Here is a 22,857-nt window from a genome sequence, read left to right on the forward strand (position 1 = left end):
GCCGACATGATGATGTCGGCGGGGTGGCCAAGTGATTAAGTCCACCTTCGATGACGTCCGTCGATCAGAAGGCCCCAAGCAAGGTTGTAGGTACCAGTTAATAAAGAACTAACCTATTAACCTTTAGAAGATGATAGAGGATGTAAGTTACGTAGGATGTGTGGTAGAAGATGGCTACGTAACTTGGTATGTTGCTAACGACGATTAGGGTTTGTATTTATAGGCAAACCCTAATTCTAGAACCGTCATAGGATAGTGATAATCGTTTCCATAACCAACTCCCCCGAATCACGGATATAATTATGGAAAAGATATTTGCTTGTTAGCTAAGCAACCGCCGTAAAGGGACCAGATACGGATCCGCATGCCGCATGACGCATGAGAGCACCCCGCATACGCACCATAGCGCATGCCCGTGTGTATGTTACATGCGCATGCGGGCTGCGGTATCATTAAGTCCCCCCAGTTTGATGTTATATGACGCAAGTCATATGATATCAAACTATTAAGCGAAAAAGAGAAAACAAAAGGACGGCGAGCATTTAATGTCCTCGCGTGCGCCTCGATGCCATTAAATGCCTGTCACAATCGCAGAAGCCCATTCGGCTGACAAGACATAAAGTAACAGTGCTGCAGGCGCGTGCGAACCACGCGCGTGTTCGTAATCATTCTTAACTGACACCACGCGCGATCAGCAAATGCTACCCGTCGATTGCATTACACGTGTATGGCCACGATCACACCATTCCAACCCACGCTCCCCCAATCTTGCCTATAAATAGCCCCAAATCACACACATTTTCACTTTTCCGGTGTCAAGCTTCCCAAATACGCTCTCGCCTCCAAATCCTATCAATTCCGATCAACTCCGTCATATTCCGATCGTCATTTAAAGGTCAGTCGTTCTCCATTCATCTAAAAATGACCAAAGCTAATGAAACTTTCGTAGAGAATGTAGAGTCCAACATAGGCCAGAAAAACATCGACCACTTAGTTAAGCAATACCCCCCTCTAGCGGGTTACAATCCGGTACCACCACTGCCTAGCCAGCGAGCCCATCAGCCACCAGAGAATAAGGTGGCGATCTAAAAACATGCTTTTAAGCATGGTAATTTTAGGGTTCCACCCTCCGACTTCTTCTTAGGCGTACTAGATCATTTCAAAGTAGGGCTAGGGTAATTGCACCCGTATGCTATAGGCAAAATCGTTCTATTCGAGATGTGGTGTGTTGCACTCAACACAGTACCATTGGTGAAGGTTTTTTGCCACCTATTCCGCTTAGCCAACCACCATAAATCTTGGTTCACCTTCTTCGCACGCCAAAATTTCACAAAAACCCCGAAATCGAATGCGGGAAGTTGGAAAGAAACTTTTTTCTTCGTCGACTAGACCGTAGTAGGCACTGGCTTCCCGCAGACGCTCATTTGGTGCGAGAAGGTAGAAAAAGATGTGAACAAGATGCCAGCGTTGGATGACGAGGAGAAAAAGTTGTTGAAGCAGTGCGTCAACGCACAACTGGTGCACCGTTCGTATGGTAATGTTATGCTGCGGTTGAGGAAGATCTCCGCGTATTGGCCTTGGGAGGATGTGCGGCCGGCCATAGTTGGCCCCGATGGAAAGGGTAGGAATAGCATAAACGCGTACTTACATAAATTTTTGTATATTTTCTAACGCAGGCGTTTATTGTTTGCAGAGATGAGGATGAAGAAGGTGCTTACCGCGGAGGAGATTGCTGGGATCTCTTTCCGCAAGCAGGATGTGGACAAACAGCTAGAGCAGGCAGCTGCTAGCGAACATGTGGAGGAAACGCCGGCGGAGTCAGGCAATAAATGCAAGGCGGCTGGGACGTCCGAGGCTCAGAAGAAGAAGAAGATGACTCCTAAGCAGCTGGAGGACATGCGCAACGACAATTTTGTTGCCATCGAGCCGCGGTCCGCAGACCTACCTCCCCCCATTAATGGTGAGCGTTTATTTTTTCGCATGTATACCGCGTAGTAAAATCTGCGTACTAATCTGAGTATTTTGCAGAGCATGTGGAGGAGACGCAGCCAACAACACCGCGGGTCAACCCCGAGCTGGAGGCCACTGCCACATCCAAAGACAAGGCGATACCCGTCGAGTCTGACTCTACATTACCTCCTCCGCAAGGCAGCTTCCGTGTTGCCAACCTCCGCCAACTTTGCCAGTCCTCCGCAGAAAATGCTGCGGAGCAATCTGCATTCTTGCAGCAAATCTTCCCAGCAGAGTTCCGCGAGCAACTGGCCGCGCTGCCGTTCAACCAGGCGCTCAACGCCTTTGTCCAGAACGGGCTGGTATTCTTTGGGATGTTTGCGGATCAAGCCCGTCGATCCTCCAGCCTATACGATGTTGCACTGCGCAAAGAGGTGGAGTTGGGTTTGCTGCAGGCGGGTGTAGATCAGGTCAAGAAGGACAGGGACGCTACTGAGGAGGCCCGCAAAGCTGTTGAATTGACTGCGGCTGAAACCAAGATCCTCTTGATTCAAGAAAGAAAAAAGAATCAAGAGCTTGTGGGTGCGGTTGATCAGGCAAAGGGGGAAACTGAGCGAGTGAGGCTGGAGTTGGAAAAGGTGACGAGGGAGAGGGACGATGCGGTTACCAACCGCGAGCTGGCCGAGGCAGATATGACAAAGCTGCGCACCGCACTCCCCGTAATTGCGCAGAAAGTGATGGACTCCGAGCCCGTGTCCGACCGGTTTAATGCCTATGTCGATGCGGTCAAGGACCATGAGGTGAACAAGGCTGTGCGGGAAGTGATCCAGGCATGCGGCCTAACTCCACCGTTCCCCGACATTGTCCAAAAGAAATTAAAGGAGGGAACGGCCGCGGCGCTGCTGGAGGCGGAAGAGGCAATCAAGTCCATCCCTATCCCTTTGATCAATGCATTTGCGGCTGACCCGACGATGCCACTTGATGGGTTTTTGAAGGAGGATTACTAGGGTAGTTTGTGCCGTAAGCCCTAATCTTAGGCAGGTAATTGTAAATGTATTTTGGAGCCCTAAGTCCCATGTTGGGCAGGCATGTGAAACAATTACTTATGTAATAATTTATTTGGATGTGTATATATGTTTGTCTGTTATGCATGCGTGATGTCCTTGTTTATATATCGCGAATCAAAACAAATTATGAACCGCATGCGCATGCGCATAGTTAACCACAACTTATGCGTATGCGGATGGTACTGCGTAAAATAAACCAATATTTTAACTTACCTTTAATAATTTAGACTCAAAAGCTACTGCGCTATTGCTTTGTCATGTACTAGAGGTGCACTATTAGTTGTATGGTAAGCAAACGCAACTAAAAACAAACCAATGTTTTTATGCTTAGGAGTTCCTCAAGCAAACCAATGCGAGAGCGATTACGCACAAGCAAACCAATGCTTGTATTTTTTTTTTTTAAGTCGACTTTGCAGCCATCTAGTCTGCGTGGCGCTTGGCTAGGGGAAAACCAATTCCCTTCGCCTGCCGTTATTGTCTAGCCTTGTAACCAAACAGGCTTCTGCCGCACGGGGGCTAGAGGACACCCCTTAAGTAGGCAGGAACCGCATACAAAAAATATAAATGGACAACAAAAGTATGCGCATGTAATTATTTTTATTTGGCATTAATTATGATTACAACTGCGACATATCTGAAAGGATGAAAAATACAAAAAATAATGTGCTAAACAAATTGGAGTGATCAAGTCCATCTAGCTACATGTAACATTTTTTCAATAACATCGCATGCCAAGTGCGTTTCACAGGTTTGCCATCTAATGTCTCTAGATGGTATGCCCCGGTGTTGCTTGCTTTTGCTACCCTGTATGGGCCCTCCCAACGAGGTCCCAGTTTCCCAGTATCTTCCGCATGACTTGCATCGTTCTGGTGCCAAACCAAATCACCGCACTTATAAGTGCGTGAACGCACACGCTGATTGTAATACTTTGCGATTTTCTGCTTGTTATTTGCTTCGTTAACAGCCGCAGAGAGTCTGCGTTCTTCAAGCAGATTAAGATTTTCCCGCAGAGCTTCAGAGTTATTTTGCTCATCAAAGTTTTGTATGCGGAACGTTGGTACCCCAATCTCTGCGGGTACAACAGCTTCTGACCCATAAACCAAACTAAACGGAGTCTCACCAGTGCTTGCTTTGGGTGTGGTTCTATGCGCCCATAAAACCTTTGGAAGCTCATCCACCCAACCAACGCGGTCATGACCCAACCTTGCCTTGATTCCAGCAACTATATCTCGGTTGGTAACTTCGCACTGGCCATTCGCCTGCGGATGCGCAACTGAAGTAAAAGTTTGCTTAATATTAAGCTCCGCACACCAACTGCGAAAAGGATCGCCGGCAAATTGTGTACCGTTATCACTAACAATTTCATTGGGTATGCCGAATCGACAGACAATGTCTTCCCATACAAAATTCCGCACTCTTTTCCCTGAAATTGTTGCCAGTGGTTTCGCTTCGACCCACTTCGTGAAGTAATCGATTGCAACAATTAAGAATTTGACATTTCCTGCGTGTGCAGAGTATGCGTAAGATAATGACGTAAGTAGCATATTTAGCAAATGAATGGCAATATTACCTTGGCCTTTGGGGAATGGTCCGACTATGTCGATCGCCCATTTGCAGAATGGCCATGGTGAGGAGACCGGTATCATTGGATGCACAGGTGCTCTGCTGATAGGTGCATGTATTTGGCATGATTCGCATTGCTTGACAATACGCGCCGTGTCTGCGTACATAGTAGGCCAATAATAACCTAACCGCATGATTTTTGACACAATGGACCTGTGTCCCGAATGAAGGGCGCATGCACCCTCATGCACCTCGCGTATAACTTCCTCTGCCTCTTTCGGACCTATGCACCTTAAATGCGGTCCCAAATAGTTTTTTCGATACAAGACGTCACCCTCAAGGGCATAAAGCGGTGCCTTTGTGCGGACTTTCTTCGCATCAGAGGAGTCCGCGGGTGAAGTGCCGTCCCGTAAAAAAGCGATGATGGGCGTCATCCACGTTGGGCTTGATTCCTCAACCGGTGCCACTAGAGGCATCATGACAATAGATTTTGCGTTGAGTTCCTCTATTAGAATTTTCTTACCCATATGATCAAAAGCCAAGGTAGCTAGTTTGCTTAGCGCATCCGCCTTCTTATTTTGCCCCCGCATTACGTGCGAGATTTGAAAAGCCTCGAACTGGTCAGCGAGATTATGAACAAGCGATAAATATTGCTGCATAGCAAAGTCGTGCGCTTCGAAGTCTCCGCAGACTTGATTGCATACTAGCTTTGAATCCACGTAAGCGTGCAAGATTTTAACATTTAACTTATGCGCGATGCGCATACCTGCTAGCAGAGCCTCATACTCTGCTTCATTGTTTGTGACAGCAAAATTAAACCGCAGTGCGTACGTATGTTCCTCACCGCCTGGACCTGTCAAAATTACACCTGCGCCTGCGCCAGATGCGCTACACGCACCATCGGTGTATAATTCCCATGGTGATAGAACAGGTGTGGGCGGATCTTGATGTTCTGCTGACGCTTCGACATCCGCAGGTATTTCTGCTAGGTAGTCAGCAAGTATTTGACCCTTAACCGCACTGCGAGAAGAAAAGTTTATTTCATGTTCTCCCAATTCGACTGCCCACTTGGCCATTCGGCCAGAAATCTCGGGCTTGTACAGTACCTGAATAAAATAAAATGATTGCGTTAGTCAATGCGGTAACCCTGGTCATTGCCGCAAAGTAATCATGTACCAACCTGTTTGATTGGCTGATCAGTTAGAACCACAATCGGATGTGCTTGAAAGTATCGGCGCAAACGCCGCGCTGTATGGACAAGCGCATATACTAGCTTCTCTATTGGCGAGTAGTTTACTTCACTTGATGTCAGCGTCTTGCTTACAAAGTAGACCGGCATTTGCGTCTGAGAAAACCTCAGCGTTAAAGTTCTGCGAAATAAATAATGCAAGTAAATTGATAGGTTACCTTTTCGCGGTCTGCGATGAGAACTGAACTGATTGCTTCCTTTGATGCCGCAAGGTACAGCGTTAACGTCTCCCCAGGGACTGGCGCAGTAAGTGTTGGTAACTCTGCAAGCACCTTTTTCATCTCCTGAAAGGCTGATTCTGCTTCCTGAGTCCAGACAAAATCCTTTTTCTTCAAACAGTTTTTCAAAGTGTTAAAGAATGGTAGCTGACGCTCTGCGGCTTTTGACAAAAACCGCGTGATTGCTGCGAGCTTCCCAGTGAGACTCTGCATATCTTTCTTTGTTTTCGGAGATGGTAAATTATCAATAGCTTCAATCTTTTTGGGATTAGCCTTGATACCCCGCGCTGTCACCACATGGCCTAGAAACTTGCCTTCCTCCTCTCCAAAGCTACATTTAAGCGGATTAAGCTTCATGTTGATCCTTCGCAGAGACGCAAACGTTTCTAGGATGTGTGCGAGCATGTCTTCTTCGGTGTTGCTTTTGATTACCAAGTCATCGACATACGCTTCAAGATTTCTGCCAATTTGAGGCTTGAATGCTGCGTCAATTACACGCTGATAGGTCGCGCCCGCGTTCTTCAAGCCGAAAGGCATCTTTGTGTAACAATAAATACCCTGCGGCGTATGAAAAGCAGTCTTGTCTTCTGAAATGTCCCGTTCTTATTGATTAAAAACGTTCCATATTAATTGATTTCGTTGCGAGGTTTTGACCTCTATATGAGACGTTTTTCAAAGACTGCATTCATTTTTAAACAAACCATAACCTTTATTTCATCAATAAAGGTTTAAAAAGCTTTACGTAGATTATCAAATAATGATAATCTAAAATATCCTGTTTACACACGACCATTACATAATGGTTTACAATACAAATATGTTACAACAAAATAAGTTTCTTGAATGCAGTTTTTACACAATATCATACAAGCATGGACTCCAAATCTTGTCCTTATTTAAGTATGCGACAGCGGAAGCTCTTAATAATCACCTGAGAATAAACATGCTTAAAACGTCAACAAAAATGTTGGTGAGTTATAGGTTTAACCTATATATATCAAATCGTAACAATAGACCACAAGATTTCATATTTCAATACACATCCCATACATAGAGATAAAAATCATTCATATGGTGAACACCTGGTAACCGACAATAACAAGATGCATATATAAGAATATCCCCATCATTCCGGGACACCCTTCGGATATGATATAAATTTCGAAGTACTAAAGCATCCGGTACTTTGGATGGGGTTTGTTAGGCCCAATAGATCTATCTTTAGGATTCGCGTCAATTAGGGTGTCTGTTCCCTAATTCTTAGATTACCAGACTTAATAAAAAAGGGCATATTCGATTTCGATAATTCAACCATAGAATGTAGTTTCACGTACTTGTGTCTATTTTGTAAATCATTTATAAAACCTGCATGTATTCTCATCCCAAAAATATTAGATTTTAAAAGTGGGACTATAACTCACTTTCACAGATTTTTACTTCGTCGGGAAGTAAGACTTGGCCACTGGTTGATTCACGAACCTATAACAATATATACATATATATCAAAGTATGTTCAAAATATATTTACAACACTTTTAATATATTTTGATGTTTTAAGTTTATTAAGTCAGCTGTCCTCGTTAGTAACCTACAACTAGTTGTCCACAGTTAGATGTACAGAAATAAATCGATAAATATTATCTTGAATCAATCCACGACCCAGTGTATACGTATCTCAGTATTGATCACAACTCAAACTATATATATTTTGGAATCAACCTCAACCCTGTATAGCTAACTCCAACATTCACATATAGAGTGTCTATGGTTGTTCCGAAATATATATAGATGTGTCGACATGATAGGTCGAAATATTGTATACGTGTCTATGGTATCTCAAGATTACATAATATATAATACAAGTTGATTAAGTTATGGTTGGAATAGATTTGTTACCAATTTTCACGTAGCTAAAATGAGAAAAATTATCCAATCTTGTTTTACCCATAACTTCTTCATTTTAAATCCGTTTTGAGTGAATCAAATTGCTATGGTTTCATATTGAACTCTATTTTATGAATCTAAACAAAAAAAGTATAGGTTTCTAGTCGGAAAAATAAGTTACAAGTCGTTTTTGTAAAGGTAGTCATTTCAGTCGAAAGAACGACGTCTAGATGACCATTTTAGAAAACATACTTCCACTTTGAGTTTAACCATAATTTTTGGATATAGTTTCATGTTCATAATAAAAATCATTTTCTCAGAATAACAACTTTTAAATCAAAGTTTATCATAGTTTTTAATTAACTAACCCAAAACAGCCCGCGGTGTTACTACGACGGCGTAAATCCGGTTTTACGGTATTTTTCGTGTTTCCAGGTTTTAAATCATTAAGTTAGCATATCATATAGATATAGAACATGTGTTTAGTTGATTTTAAAAGTCAAGTTAGAAGTATTAACTTTTGTTTGCGAACAAGTTTAGAATTAACTAAACTATGTTCTAGTGATTACAAGTTTAAACCTTCGAATAAGATAGCTTTATATGTATGAATCGAATGATGTTATGAACATCATTACTACCTTAAGTTCCTTGGATGAACCTACTGGAAAAGAGAAAAATGGATCTAGCTTCAATGGATCCTTGGATGGCTCGAAGTTCTTGAAGCAGAATCATGACACGAAAACAAGTTCAAGTAAGATCATCACTTGAAATAAGATTGTTATAGTTATAGAAATTGAACCAAAGTTTGAATATGATTATTACCTTGTATTAGAATGATAACCTAATGTAAGAAACAAAGATTTCTTGAGGTTGGATGATCACTTTACAAGATTGGAAGTGAGCTAGCAAACTTGAAAGTATTCTTGATTTTATGAAACTAGAACTTTTGGAATTTATGAAGAACACTTAGAACTTGAAGATAGAACTTGAGAGAGTTCAATTAGATGAAGAAAATTGAAGAATGAAAGTGTTTGTAGGTGTTTTTGGTCGTTGGTGTATGGATTAGATATAAAGGATATGTAATTTTGTTTTCATGTAAATAAGTCATGAATGATTACTCATATTTTTGTAATCTTATGAGATATTTCATGCTAGTTGCCAAATGATGGTTCCCACATGTGTTAGGTGACTCACATGGGTTGCTAAGAGCTGATCATTAGAGTGTATATACCAATAGTACATACATCTAAAAGCTGTGTATTGTACGAGTACGAATACGGGTGCATACGAGTAGAATTGTTGATGAAACTGAACGAGGATGTAATTGTAAGCATTTTTGTTAAGTAGAAGTATTTTGATAAGTGTATTGAAGTCTTTCAAAAGTGTATAAATACATATTAAAACACTACATGTATATACATTTTAACTGAGTCGTTAAGTCATCGTTAGTCGTTACATGTAAGTGTTGTTTTTAAACCTTTAGGTTAACGGTCTTGTTAAATGTTGTTAACCCAATGTTTATAATATCAAATGAGATTTTAAATTATTATATTATCATGATATTATCATGTATGAATATCTCTTAATATGATATATATACATTAAATGTCTTTACAACGATAATCGTTACATATATGTCTCGTTTAAAAATCATTAAGTTAGTAGTCTTGTTTTTACATATGTAGTTCATTGTTAATATACTTAATGATATGTTTACTTATCATAGTATCATGTTAACTATATATATATCCATATATATGTCATCATATAGTTTTTACAAGTTTTAACGTTCGTGAATCACCGGTCAACTTGGGTGGTCAATTGTCTATATGAAACCTATTTCAATTAATCAAGTCTTAACAAGTTTGATTGCTTAACATGTTGGAAACATTTAATCATGTAAATATCAATCTCAGTTAATATATATAAACATGGAAAAGTTCGGGTCACTACAGTACCTACCCGTTAAATAAATTTCGTCCCGAAATTTTAAGCTGTTGAAGGTGTTGACGAATCTTCTGGAAATAGATGCGGGTATTTCTTCTTCATCTGATCTTCACGCTCCCAGGTGAACTCGGGTCCTCTACGAGCATTCCATCGAACCTTAACACTTGGTATCTTGTTTTGCTTAAGTCTTTTAACCTCACGATCCATTATTTCGACGGGTTCTTCGATGAATTGAAGTTTTTCGTTGATTTGGATTTCATCTAACGGAATAGTGAGATCTTCTTTAGCAAAACATTTCTTCAAATTTGAGACGTGGAAAGTGTTATGTACAGCCGCGAGTTGTTGAGGTAATTCTAGTCGGTAAGCTACTGTTCCGACACGATCAATAATCTTGAATGGTCCAATATACCTTGGATTTAATTTCCCTCGTTTACCAAATCGAACAACGCCTTTCCAAGGTGCAACTTTAAGCATGACCATCTCTCCAATTTCAAATTCTATATCTTTTCTTTTAATGTCAGCGTAGCTCTTTTGTCGACTTTGGGCGGTTTTCAACCGTTGTTGAATTTGGATGATCTTCTCGGTAGTTTCTTGTATAATCTCCGGACCCGTAATCTGTCTATCCCCCACTTCACTCCAACAAATCGGAGACCTGCACTTTCTACCATAAAGTGCTTCAAACGGCGCCATCTCAATGCTTGAATGGTAGCTGTTGTTGTAGGAAAATTCTGCTAACGGTAGATGTCGATCCCAACTGTTTCCGAAATCAATAACACATGCTCGTAGCATGTCTTCAAGCATTTGTATCGTCCTTTCGCTCTGCCCATCAGTTTGTGGATGATAGGCAGTACTCATGTCTAGACGAGTTCCTAATGCTTGCTGTAATGTCTGCCAGAATCTTGAAATAAATCTGCCATCCCTATCAGAGATAATAGAGATTGGTATTCCATGTCTGGAGACGACTTCCTTCAAATACAGTCGTGCTAACTTCTCCATCTTGTCATCTTCTCTTATTGGTAGGAAGTGTGCTGATTTGGTGAGACGATCAACTATTACCCAAATAGTATCAAAACCACTTGCAGTCCTTGGCAATTTAGTGATGAAATCCATGGTAATGTTTTCCCATTTCCATTCCGGGATTTCGGGTTGTTGAAGTAGACCTGATGGTTTCTGATGCTCAGCTTTGACCTTAGAACACGTCAAACATTCTCCTACGTATTTAGCAACATCGGCTTTCATACCCGGCCACCAAAAATGTTTCTTGAGATCCTTGTACATCTTCCCCGTTCCAGGATGTATTGAGTATCTGGTTTTATGAGCTTCTCTAAGTACCATTTCTCTCATATCTCCAAATTTTGGTACCCAAATCCTTTCAGCCCTATACCGGGTTCCGTCTTCCTGAATATTAAGATGCTTCTCCGATCCTTTGGGTATTTCATCCTTTAAATTTCCCTCTTTTAAAACTCCTTGTTGCGCCTTCTTTATTTGAGTAGTAATGTTATTATGAATCATTATATTCATAGATTTTACTCGAATGGGTTCTCTATCCTTCCTGCTCAAGGCATCGGCTACCACATTTGCCTTCCCCGGGTGGTAACGAATCTCAAAATCGTAATCATTCAATAATTCAATCCACCTACGCTGCCTCATATTCAGTTGTTTCTGATTAAATATGTGTTGAAGACTTTTGTGGTCGGTATATATAATACTTTTGACCCCATATAAGTAGTGCCTCCAAGTCTTTAATGCAAAAATAACCGCGCCTAATTCCAAATCATGCGTCGTATAATTTTGTTCGTGAATCTTCAATTGTCTAGACGCATAAGCAATCACCTTCGTTCGTTGCATTAATACACAACCGAGACCTTGCTTTGATGCGTCACAATAAATCACAAAATCATCATTCCCTTCAGGCAATGACAATATAGGTGCCGTAGTTAGCTTTTTCTTCAATAACTGAAACGCTTTCTCTTGTTCATCATTCCATTCAAATTTCTTCCCTTTATGCGTTAATGCAGTCAAGGGTTTTGCTATTCTGGAAAAGTCTTGGATGAACCTTCTGTAGTAACCAGCTAGTCCTAAAAACTGGCGTATGTGTTTCGGAGTTTTCGGGGTTTCCCACTTTTCAACAGTTTCTATCTTTGCCGGATCCACCTTAATACCTTCTTTGTTCACTATGTGACCGAGGAATTGAACTTCTTCCAACCAAAATGCACACTTTGAAAACTTAGCGTACAATTCTTCCTTCCTCAATACTTCTAACACCTTTCTCAAATGTTCACCGTGTTCTTGGTCATTCTTTGAGTAAATAAGTATGTCATCAATGAAAACAATGACAAACTTGTCAAGGTATGGTCCACACACTCGGTTCATAAGGTCCATGAACACAGCTGGTGCATTAGTTAAACCAAACGGCATGACCATAAACTCGTAATGACCGTAACGTGTTCTGAAAGCAGTCTTTGGAATATCATCTTCTTTCACCCGCATTTGATGATACCCGGAACGTAAGTCAATCTTTGAATAAACAGACGAGCCTTGTAGTTGATCAAATAAGTCGTCGATTCTCGGTAGTGGGTAGCGGTTCTTGATGGTAAGTTTGTTCAACTCTCGGTAGTCGATACACAACCTGAATGTACCATCTTTCTTCTTGACAAACAAAACAGGAGCTCCCCACGGTGATGTGCTTGGTCGAATGAAACCACGCTCTAAAAGTTCTTGTAATTGGCTTTGCAGTTCTTTCATCTCGCTGGGTGCGAGTCTGTAAGGAGCACGAGCTATTGGTGCAGCTCCTGGTACAAGATCTATTTGAAATTCAACGGATCGATGTAGGGGTAATCCCGGTAATTCTTTCGGAAATACATCGGGAAATTCTTTTGCAATGGGAACATCATTGATGCTCTTTTCTTCAGTTTGTACTTTCTCGACGTGTGCTAGAACAGCATAGCAACCTTTTCTTATTAGTTTTTGTGCCTTCAAATTACTAATAAGATGTAGCTTCGTGTTGCCCTTTTCTCCGTACACCATTAAGGGTTTTCCTTTTTCTCGTATAATGCGAATTGCATTTTTGTAACAAACGATCTCCGCTTTCACTTCTTTCAACCAGTCCATACCGATTATCACATCAAAACTCCCTAACTCTACTGGTATCAAATCAATCTTAAATGTTTCGCTAACCAGTTTAATTTCTCGATTCCGACATATATTATCTGCTGAAATTAATTTACCATTTGCTAATTCGAGTAAAAATTTACTATCCAAAGGCGTCAATGGACAACTTAATTTAGCACAAAAATCTCTACTCATATAGCTTCTATCCGCACCCGAATCAAATAAAACGTAAGCAGATTTATTGTCAATAAGAAACGTACCCGTAACAAGCTCCGGGTCTTCCTGTGCCTCTACCGCATTAATATTGAAAACTCTTCCACGGCCTTGTCCATTCGTGTTCTCCTGGTTCGGGCAATTTCTAATAATGTGGCCTGGTTTTCCACATTTATAACAAACTACATTGGCATAACTTGCTCCGACACTACTTGCTCCGCCATTACTCGTTCCGACACCATTTGTTCCTTTCGTTCTATTAACCCCTGGTCCGTAGACCTCACACTTCGCCGCGCTATGACCATTTCTTTTACACTTGTTGCAAAATTTGGTGCAGAACCCCGAGTGATTCTTTTCACACCTTTGGCATAGTTGCTTCTGATTGTTGTTGTTGTTGCGGTTATTATTGTTGTTGGGATGATTGTTGTAGTTGCTGTTGTTGTTGTTGTTGTTGTTGTTGGGCCGTTTGTTGTAGTTGCGATTGATGTTGCGATTGTTGGGATAATTGTTGCTATTATTGTTGTAATTGCTGTTGTTGTTGTATTGGTGATTCTTATCACCGTTTTCCTCCCACTTTCTTTTGACTTGCTTCACATTGGCCTCTTCAGCAGTCTGTTCTTTAATTCTTTCTTCAATCTGGTTCACTAGTTTGTGAGCCATTCTACATGCCTGTTGTATGGAGGCGGGCTCGTGTGAACTTATATCTTCTTGGATTCTTTCCGGTAATCCTTTCACAAACGCGTCGATCTTCTCTTCCTCATCTTCGAATGCTCCCGGACACAATAGGCACAATTCTGTGAATCGTCTTTCGTACGTGGTAATATCAAATCCTTGGGTTCGTAACCCTCTAAGTTCTGTCTTGAGCTTATTGACCTCGGTTCTGGGACGGTACTTCTCGTTCATCAAGTGCTTGAATGCTGACCACGGTAGTGCGTACGCATCATCTTGTCCCACTTGCTCTAGATAGGTATTCCACCATGTTAACGCAGAACCTGTGAAGGTATGCATAGCGTACTTCACTTTGTCCTCTTCAGTACACTTACTTATGGCAAACACCGATTCAACCTTCTCGGTCCACCGTTTCAATCCGATCGGTCCTTCGGTTCCATCAAATTCCAAAGGTTTGCAGGCAGTGAATTCTTTGTAGGTGCATCCTACACGATTTCCTGTACTGCTAGATCCAAGGTTATTGTTGGTATGTAGCGCAGCCTGTACTGCGGCTATGTTTGAAGCTAGAAAAGTACGGAATTCCTCTTCATTCATATTCACGGTGTGTCGAGTAGTCGGTGCCATTTCCTTCAAAATAGTTAAATGGAACAAGTTAATCATACAGAATATTAAGAGTAGTTAATAGTATTTCGTAGCATAATATGAACTCATTTATAAAAGCTTTTTCTTCATATTAGCGTTTTATAAGTTTAAATTCGGGTAGTACCTACCCGTTAAGTTCATACTTAGTAGCTAATATACAATTCAACTACTACAATTCTATATGAAAAACTGATTGTAATAATATTTCGCGTTCAAACTTTTATACAATATTTTACAAACTTACAATACCGCTTATTTTACATAAAGCATGAAATATAGCACACAATAACTTTGATACAAGATAGTTGTGAAGACAATTCTAGCTAGTACACAAGTCGTTCGGCAAAGGCAATAAAGACACGTAATTCATACGTCCAGAAACAAGTCATGCATTCTGGTTTTACTAGGACTACTTCCCATCCTTGGTCTTGTGCAACATAACTGTTATGGCCGTTGATAAGACAGCGTGTTGTAACGTCATCAAAGGGACGAGGGTTACGTAATGTCCAACAGTCCCGTAATAATCTAAAAACCTCATTTCTTACCCCAATTACCGACTCCGTCACTTGTGGAAACGTTTTGTTTAATAGTTGTAGCCCGATGTTCTTGTTCTCACTTTGGTGAGAAGCGAACATTACTAATCCGTAAGCATAACATGCTTCTTTATGTTGCATGTTAGCTGCTTTTTCTAAATCACGAAGTCCAATATTCGGATATATTGAGTCAAAATAATTTCTTAACCCGTTGCGTAAAATAGCATTTGGGTTCCCCGCAATATATGCGTCAAAGTAAATACATCGTAACTTATGGGTTTCCCAATGTGATATCCCCCATCTTTCAAACGAAAGTCTCTTATAAACCAAGACATTCTTGGAACGTTCTTCGAATGTCTTACAAACTGATCTCGCCTTAAATAGTTGTGCCGAGGAATTCTGACCGACTCTAGACAAGATTTCATCAATCATGTCTCCGGGTAGGTCTCTTAAAATATTGGGTTGTCTATCCATTTTGCGTTTTTATACTGTAAAATAGACAAGAGTTAGATTCATAAAAAAAAATACTTATTAATACAAGCAATTTTTACATATATCATAAAGCATAAGCACACTACATTACATATATTACACCACATGAATACAACTATCTTATTCCGACTCGCTTGTTTCTTCTTCTTCGGTTTTGGTTCGTTTTTCCAAGTTTCTAGGGATATATGATTTTCCCCTAATACGAGCCGTCGTTATCCACATTGGTTTAGAAAAACCTGGTGGTTTAGAGGTTCCCGGGTCATTGTTACAACTTAAGGACTTCGGGGGTTGACGATACATATAAAGTTCATCGGGGTTGGAATTAGATTTCTCTATTTTTATGCCCTTTCCCTTATTATTTTCTTTTGCCTTTTTAAATTCAGTTGGGGTAATTTCTATAACATCATCGGAATTCTCGTCGGAATCCGATTCATCGGAGAATTGGTAATCCTCCCAATATTTTGCTTCCTTGGCGGAAACACCATTGACCATAATTAACCTTGGTCGGTTGGTTGAGGATTTTCTTTTACTTAACCGTTTTATTATTTTCCCCACCGGTTCTATTTCTTCATCCGGTTCCGATTCTTCTTCCGGTTCCGATTCTTCTTCCGGTTCCGACTCTTCTTCCGGTTCCTCTTCGGGAACTTGTGAATCAGTCCACAAATCATTCCAATTTACATTTGACTCTTCATTATTATTAGGTGAGTCAATGGGACTTGTTCTAGAGGTAGACATCTATCACATAATATCAAACACGTTAAGAGATTAATATATCACATAATATTCATATGTTAAAAATATATAGTTTCCAACAAAAATGTTAAGCAATCATTTTTAAAGAAAACACGGTCGAAGTCCAGACTCACTAATGCATCCTAACAAACTCGATAAGACACACTAATGCAAATTTTCTGGTTCTCTAAGACCAACGCTCTGATACCAACTGAAATGTCCCGTTCTTATTGATTAAAAACGTTCCATATTAATTGATTTCGTTGCGAGGTTTTGACCTCTATATGAGACGTTTTTCAAAGACTGCATTCATTTTTAAACAAACCATAACCTTTATTTCATCAATAAAGGTTTAAAAAGCTTTACGTAGATTATCAAATAATGATAATCTAAAATATCCTGTTTACACACGACCATTACATAATGGTTTACAATACAAATATGTTACAACAAAATAAGTTTCTTGAATGCAGTTTTTACACAATATCATACAAGCATGGACTCCAAATCTTGTCCTTATTTAAGTATGCGACAGCGGAAGCTCTTAATAATCACCTGAGAATAAACATGCTTAAAACGTCAACAAAAATGTTGGTGAGTTATAGGTTTAACCTATATATATCAAATCGTAACAATAGACCACAAGATTTCATATTTCAATACACATCCCATACATAGAGATAAAAATCATTCATATGGTGAACACCTGGTAACCGACAATAACAAGATGCATATATAAGAATATCCCCATCATTCCGGGACACCCTTCGGATATGATATAAATTTCGAAGTACTAAAGCATCCGGTACTTTGGATGGGGTTTGTTAGGCCCAATAGATCTATCTTTAGGATTCGCGTCAATTAGGGTGTCTGTTCCCTAATTCTTAGATTACCAGACTTAATAAAAAAGGGCATATTCGATTTCGATAATTCAACCATAGAATGTAGTTTCACGTACTTGTGTCTATTTTGTAAATCATTTATAAAACCTGCATGTATTCTCATCCCAAAAATATTAGATTTTAAAAGTGGGACTATAACTCACTTTCACAGATTTTTACTTCGTCGGGAAGTAAGACTTGGCCACTGGTTGATTCACGAACCTATAACAATATATACATATATATCAAAGTATGTTCAAAATATATTTACAACACTTTTAATATATTTTGATGTTTTAAGTTTATTAAGTCAGCTGTCCTCGTTAGTAACCTACAACTAGTTGTCCACAGTTAGATGTACAGAAATAAATCGATAAATATTATCTTGAATCAATCCACGACCCAGTGTATACGTATCTCAGTATTGATCACAACTCAAACTATATATATTTTGGAATCAACCTCAACCCTGTATAGCTAACTCCAACATTCACATATAGAGTGTCTATGGTTGTTCCGAAATATATATAGATGTGTCGACATGATAGGTCGAAATATTGTATACGTGTCTATGGTATCTCAAGATTACATAATATATAATACAAGTTGATTAAGTTATGGTTGGAATAGATTTGTTACCAATTTTCACGTAGCTAAAATGAGAAAAATTATCCAATCTTGTTTTACCCATAACTTCTTCATTTTAAATCCGTTTTGAGTGAATCAAATTGCTATGGTTTCATATTGAACTCTATTTTATGAATCTAAACAAAAAAAGTATAGGTTTCTAGTCGGAAAAATAAGTTACAAGTCGTTTTTGTAAAGGTAGTCATTTCAGTCGAAAGAACGACGTCTAGATGACCATTTTAGAAAACATACTTCCACTTTGAGTTTAACCATAATTTTTGGATATAGTTTCATGTTCATAATAAAAATCATTTGCTCAGAATAACAACTTTTAAATCAAAGTTTATCATAGTTTTTAATTAACTAACCCAAAACAGCCCGCGGTGTTACTACGACGGCGTAAATCCGGTTTTACGGTATTTTTCGTGTTTCCAGGTTTTAAATCATTAAGTTAGCATATCATATAGATATAGAACATGTGTTTAGTTGATTTTAAAAGTCAAGTTAGAAGTATTAACTTTTGTTTGCGAACAAGTTTAGAATTAACTAAACTATGTTCTAGTGATTACAAGTTTAAACCTTCGAATAAGATAGCTTTATATGTATGAATCGAATGATGTTATGAACATCATTACTACCTTAAGTTCCTTGGATGAACCTACTGGAAAAGAGAAAAATGGATCTAGCTTCAATGGATCCTTGGATGGCTCGAAGTTCTTGAAGCAGAATCATGACACGAAAACAAGTTCAAGTAAGATCATCACTTGAAATAAGATTGTTATAGTTATAGAAATTGAACCAAAGTTTGAATATGATTATTACCTTGTATTAGAATGATAACCTAATGTAAGAAACAAAGATTTCTTGAGGTTGGATGATCACTTTACAAGATTGGAAGTGAGCTAGCAAACTTGAAAGTATTCTTGATTTTATGAAACTAGAACTTTTGGAATTTATGAAGAACACTTAGAACTTGAAGATAGAACTTGAGAGAGTTCAATTAGATGAAGAAAATTGAAGAATGAAAGTGTTTGTAGGTGTTTTTGGTCGTTGGTGTATGGATTAGATATAAAGGATATGTAATTTTGTTTTCATGTAAATAAGTCATGAATGATTACTCATATTTTTGTAATCTTATGAGATATTTCATGCTAGTTGCCAAATGATGGTTCCCACATGTGTTAGGTGACTCACATGGGCTGCTAAGAGCTGATCATTAGAGTGTATATACCAATAGTACATACATCTAAAAGCTGTGTATTGTACGAGTACGAATACGGGTGCATACGAGTAGAATTGTTGATGAAACTGAACGAGGATGTAATTGTAAGCATTTTTGTTAAGTAGAAGTATTTTGATAAGTGTATTGAAGTCTTTCAAAAGTGTATAAATACATATTAAAACACTACATGTATATACATTTTAACTGAGTCGTTAAGTCATCGTTAGTCGTTACATGTAAGTGTTGTTTTTAAACCTTTAGGTTAACGGTCTTGTTAAATGTTGTTAACCCAATGTTTATAATATCAAATGAGATTTTAAATTATTATATTATCATGATATTATCATGTATGAATATCTCTTAATATGATATATATACATTAAATGTCTTTACAACGATAATCGTTACATATATGTCTCGTTTAAAAATCATTAAGTTAGTAGTCTTGTTTTTACATATGTAGTTCATTGTTAATATACTTAATGATATGTTTACTTATCATAGTATCATGTTAACTATATATATATCCATATATATGTCATCATATAGTTTTTACAAGTTTTAACGTTCGTGAATCACCGGTCAACTTGGGTGGTCAATTGTCTATATGAAACCTATTTCAATTAATCAAGTCTTAACAAGTTTGATTGCTTAACATGTTGGAAACATTTAATCATGTAAATATCAATCTCAGTTAATATATATAAACATGGAAAAGTTCGGGTCACTACATCTTCGTCTTCCGCAGCCATTAGAATTTGGTGATAACCTTTGTATGCGTCCAGAAAGCACTTATATCTGAATCCAGACAAAGATTCAACCTTCCAGTCTATCTCCGGGAGAGGGTAATTGTCTTTAGGACATGCTTTGTTAATGTCTTTAAAATCAACGCACATTCGCCAGTTACCATCAGCCTTTTTCACCAACACCGGATTGGCAACCCATGTTTGATAACGCACTTCGCGTAGAATGTTTGCTTTCACAAGGTTGTCTACTTCTGCGCATAGCCAATCACTGCGGTCTAAAGCCATATGCCGCTTCTTTTGTCTAACAGGTGTGAGCGATGGATTAACATTCAATTTATGTTCCGCAATGTCCCGCGGGACACCTGTCATATCTGATTCGCGCCATGCGAAAACATCTGCGTTTGCGGACAATATACCATGTAACTTAGCCTTGGTTTCAGCTGATAAACCTGCGCCGATTTTTATACGCTTATCTGGATGCAAGCGATTAGCAATGACCGCACTGCTTGCAATCTGCTCCCCGACGCTAGGGATGTTAATTTGCACAACTGACGCACATATCTCAATCGTTTGATGTGACGCCATTGTGGCAACTCCTCCCTTAGTAGGAAACTTAATCAAACCGTGCACTACCGAAGGTATGATGTTAAAACGCCGTATGAAATTTCTTCCCAGTAGCGCATTATATCGCGAAGTCGAGCGAACCACATAAAAGTCAACTAATTCGTTCCTTATTAACTGCGGATTCTTGTCATCTTCGAGCTCTATTAATAACTCTATCCGTCCCACGGGCCATGAGCTTTCTCCGGAAAAACCAGACAGCGTGATATCAGACGGACGTAGCTGCGCCTTCACGTGTGCGGGAAGAAATTGATAGCAATGCTCGTACATAATGTCAACGCCGCTCCCAGTGTCGACATGCATGCGCTTGACCTGCACCCCGCAAGAAGGAATGCGGCACTTGATAATGATAGGTTCATTCACCCTGTCAATTGACATCACAGGAGGGAAAGTGATTGGAAGAAGTTCCCAATCCTGATGATCGTTATACTTTCTTCGCTGACCTAATTTCTCTGCGTCAACCATGTTAATGGTTAAATCAGCATTTTTGGCCTTATCCACTTTCTGCCACGCGAAGGTTTTAGTTTTTGACCCCTCTTCTGCGGCTTTCCCTTTATCTTTCTTTGGCGGTTTGAGGTGATCCAACTTACCCGCACGGAGCGCCTCCAGTACCCGTTCCATCAAGTTTTTACACCTATTCGTATCGTGCCCGTAATCATCGTGAAATTCACAATACTTTGTCTTATCCCGCTTACCAAATTCTGTAAGCGGAGTTGGGACCGCGAAGGTCGCGCATACTGGCTCCGTCGCCAAAATTTCTTTGGGCGTTTTGGATAAGCTTTTAAGAAGCGCATAGTTCTGATTGTTGATGCCGCGCTGATTATTGCTTCGATAATTGCCATTAGATCTCCCCTTTTCACTTCTGATAGGACCGCCACTATGGTAACGCCCGCGAGAATTATTTCCGCGGTTTTGATCTCGTGAGCGGTCATCATCATCCTTTTTTTCATTTCGCGAGCTGCTTGTGGGAACATCGTTATCTTCGCCACTCCGCATATAATCGTGACATTCTTTAAGAGCCTCAGCGTAAGTTGTTGGCACCGTATGACGCAAACGCTTGACTAGCGTTGGGTGCCGTTCTGAATTGATGCCATGTATGAGTCCTGATATCTGTTGTTCTGGCTTGAGATCTGGAATGCGCAAACATTCATTAGTATACCTTGTGAGATACTCTCCCAAAGATTCCTTGGATTTCTGCGTAATATCATGGCATTCAATGTGAGTGCGCTTGCGTGGTCTTTGATTCTGATACTGCAATAAAAACTTTGTTCGCAGATCCATGAATCCGGCAATACTGCCCGCCGGGAGTTTATTGAACCATTCGCGAGCAATGCCCTGCAAGGTCATTGGAAATATTTGGCACGCAACCGGATCCACCCAACCTTGAGTGCGCATTGCACCCTCAAAGCGCTGTAAAAAGTCATCCGGATCGGACAAACCATTGTAAGTACCTAGCGTACCAGGTATCTTTGGTGCTGCTGGAAACGGATATGCAGTTATGTGCGGAGGAAATTTGTCAAAAGTAGTCGGTAGCTCGAAAGGTGGTTTAATAGGATCCCCTTTTAAACCCGCAAAGAAACGCCGCATCATGTCCTGAACGAAGTCAGGCTGCGAAAATAAGTGAACCATGTCAGGGGGTGCGGCCTGCATAAATTGCCCTGCAAGATTAGCCTGCCCCTGAATATTTTGCCAAGGTTGACCCTGCATCTACGGATATACCCATGGCTGCGGTGTTGGAAAAGAGGGATTACTTGAAGATGCCGAATACACAGGTTGTAAGGGGAGCGAGACCTGTGGCGCAGATGCCTGCGAAAACTGAGGATACACACTCAAGAGCCCAACCGTTTGCGCTGTGCTTTGTTGTTGCGCTGTTATTGGCGCCCAATGAGAGTTTGCGTCTGGAATGACACCAAATCCCCAGCTGTTAAGTAACGCCTACGCATCCGCAGGGGTTAAGAATTGAGAAACTGGGCGCGGTGGTTGCCAAGGTTGCAGGGGTGTAAACGACGAGTTTTGCTGAATAGTCTGCGTCTGCAGAGGTATCGAAACAGTGGTACTGTAAATAGGTACCTGGCCGCAGCAAACTACATGCGGTCCCATGGTTTCGCCACCAGCGTTTATCTGGATAACCCTTGGATCCACCGATGAAAAATCCAACCGCGTGGTTGTGACTGGTGAGTTTGCTCTTGGCGGTGTAACCCCATCCGGATATATCGGCTTAAACCGCTGAAAGGGTTCGCCGGATACAGGTGGGGGGTACATTGTGTACCCTGCTTGAGCAGCCGCCTCCGTAGTCAAAACTGGCGTTTGCTGACTACCAGACGGCGCGTGTTGAATTGCTGTTTGAGTATGCTCCGATGATTCCTCGGAAGTCATGATACTGTTAAAAAGAAAAAATTCAAAAAATTCTGTAAATAGCGAATCATAATTCAAAACCTAAAAAGAAAGAACAATTAAACAGTTTTGAATTAATTCGACTCTCAATGAAAG

General features: G+C 40.0%; 1 protein-coding gene across 1 annotated transcript; it reads left to right on the forward strand.

The window, feature by feature from the left end:
* The first annotated feature begins 1,861 nt into the window (after positions 1-1,861).
* LOC139854167 (uncharacterized) lies at positions 1,862-22,274 on the forward strand. The gene is made up of 3 exons (XM_071843488.1): positions 1,862-1,960; positions 2,029-2,462; positions 22,062-22,274. The coding sequence occupies exons 1-3, from the start codon at positions 1,873-1,875 to the stop codon at positions 22,272-22,274; spliced, it is 735 nt and encodes a 244-aa protein (XP_071699589.1). The 5' UTR covers positions 1,862-1,872.
* The last annotated feature ends 583 nt before the right edge of the window (positions 22,275-22,857 follow it).

Source organism: Rutidosis leptorrhynchoides, chromosome 6, assembly GCF_046630445.1.
Source record: "Rutidosis leptorrhynchoides isolate AG116_Rl617_1_P2 chromosome 6, CSIRO_AGI_Rlap_v1, whole genome shotgun sequence".
Taxonomy (NCBI): Eukaryota; Viridiplantae; Streptophyta; class Magnoliopsida; order Asterales; family Asteraceae; genus Rutidosis; species Rutidosis leptorrhynchoides.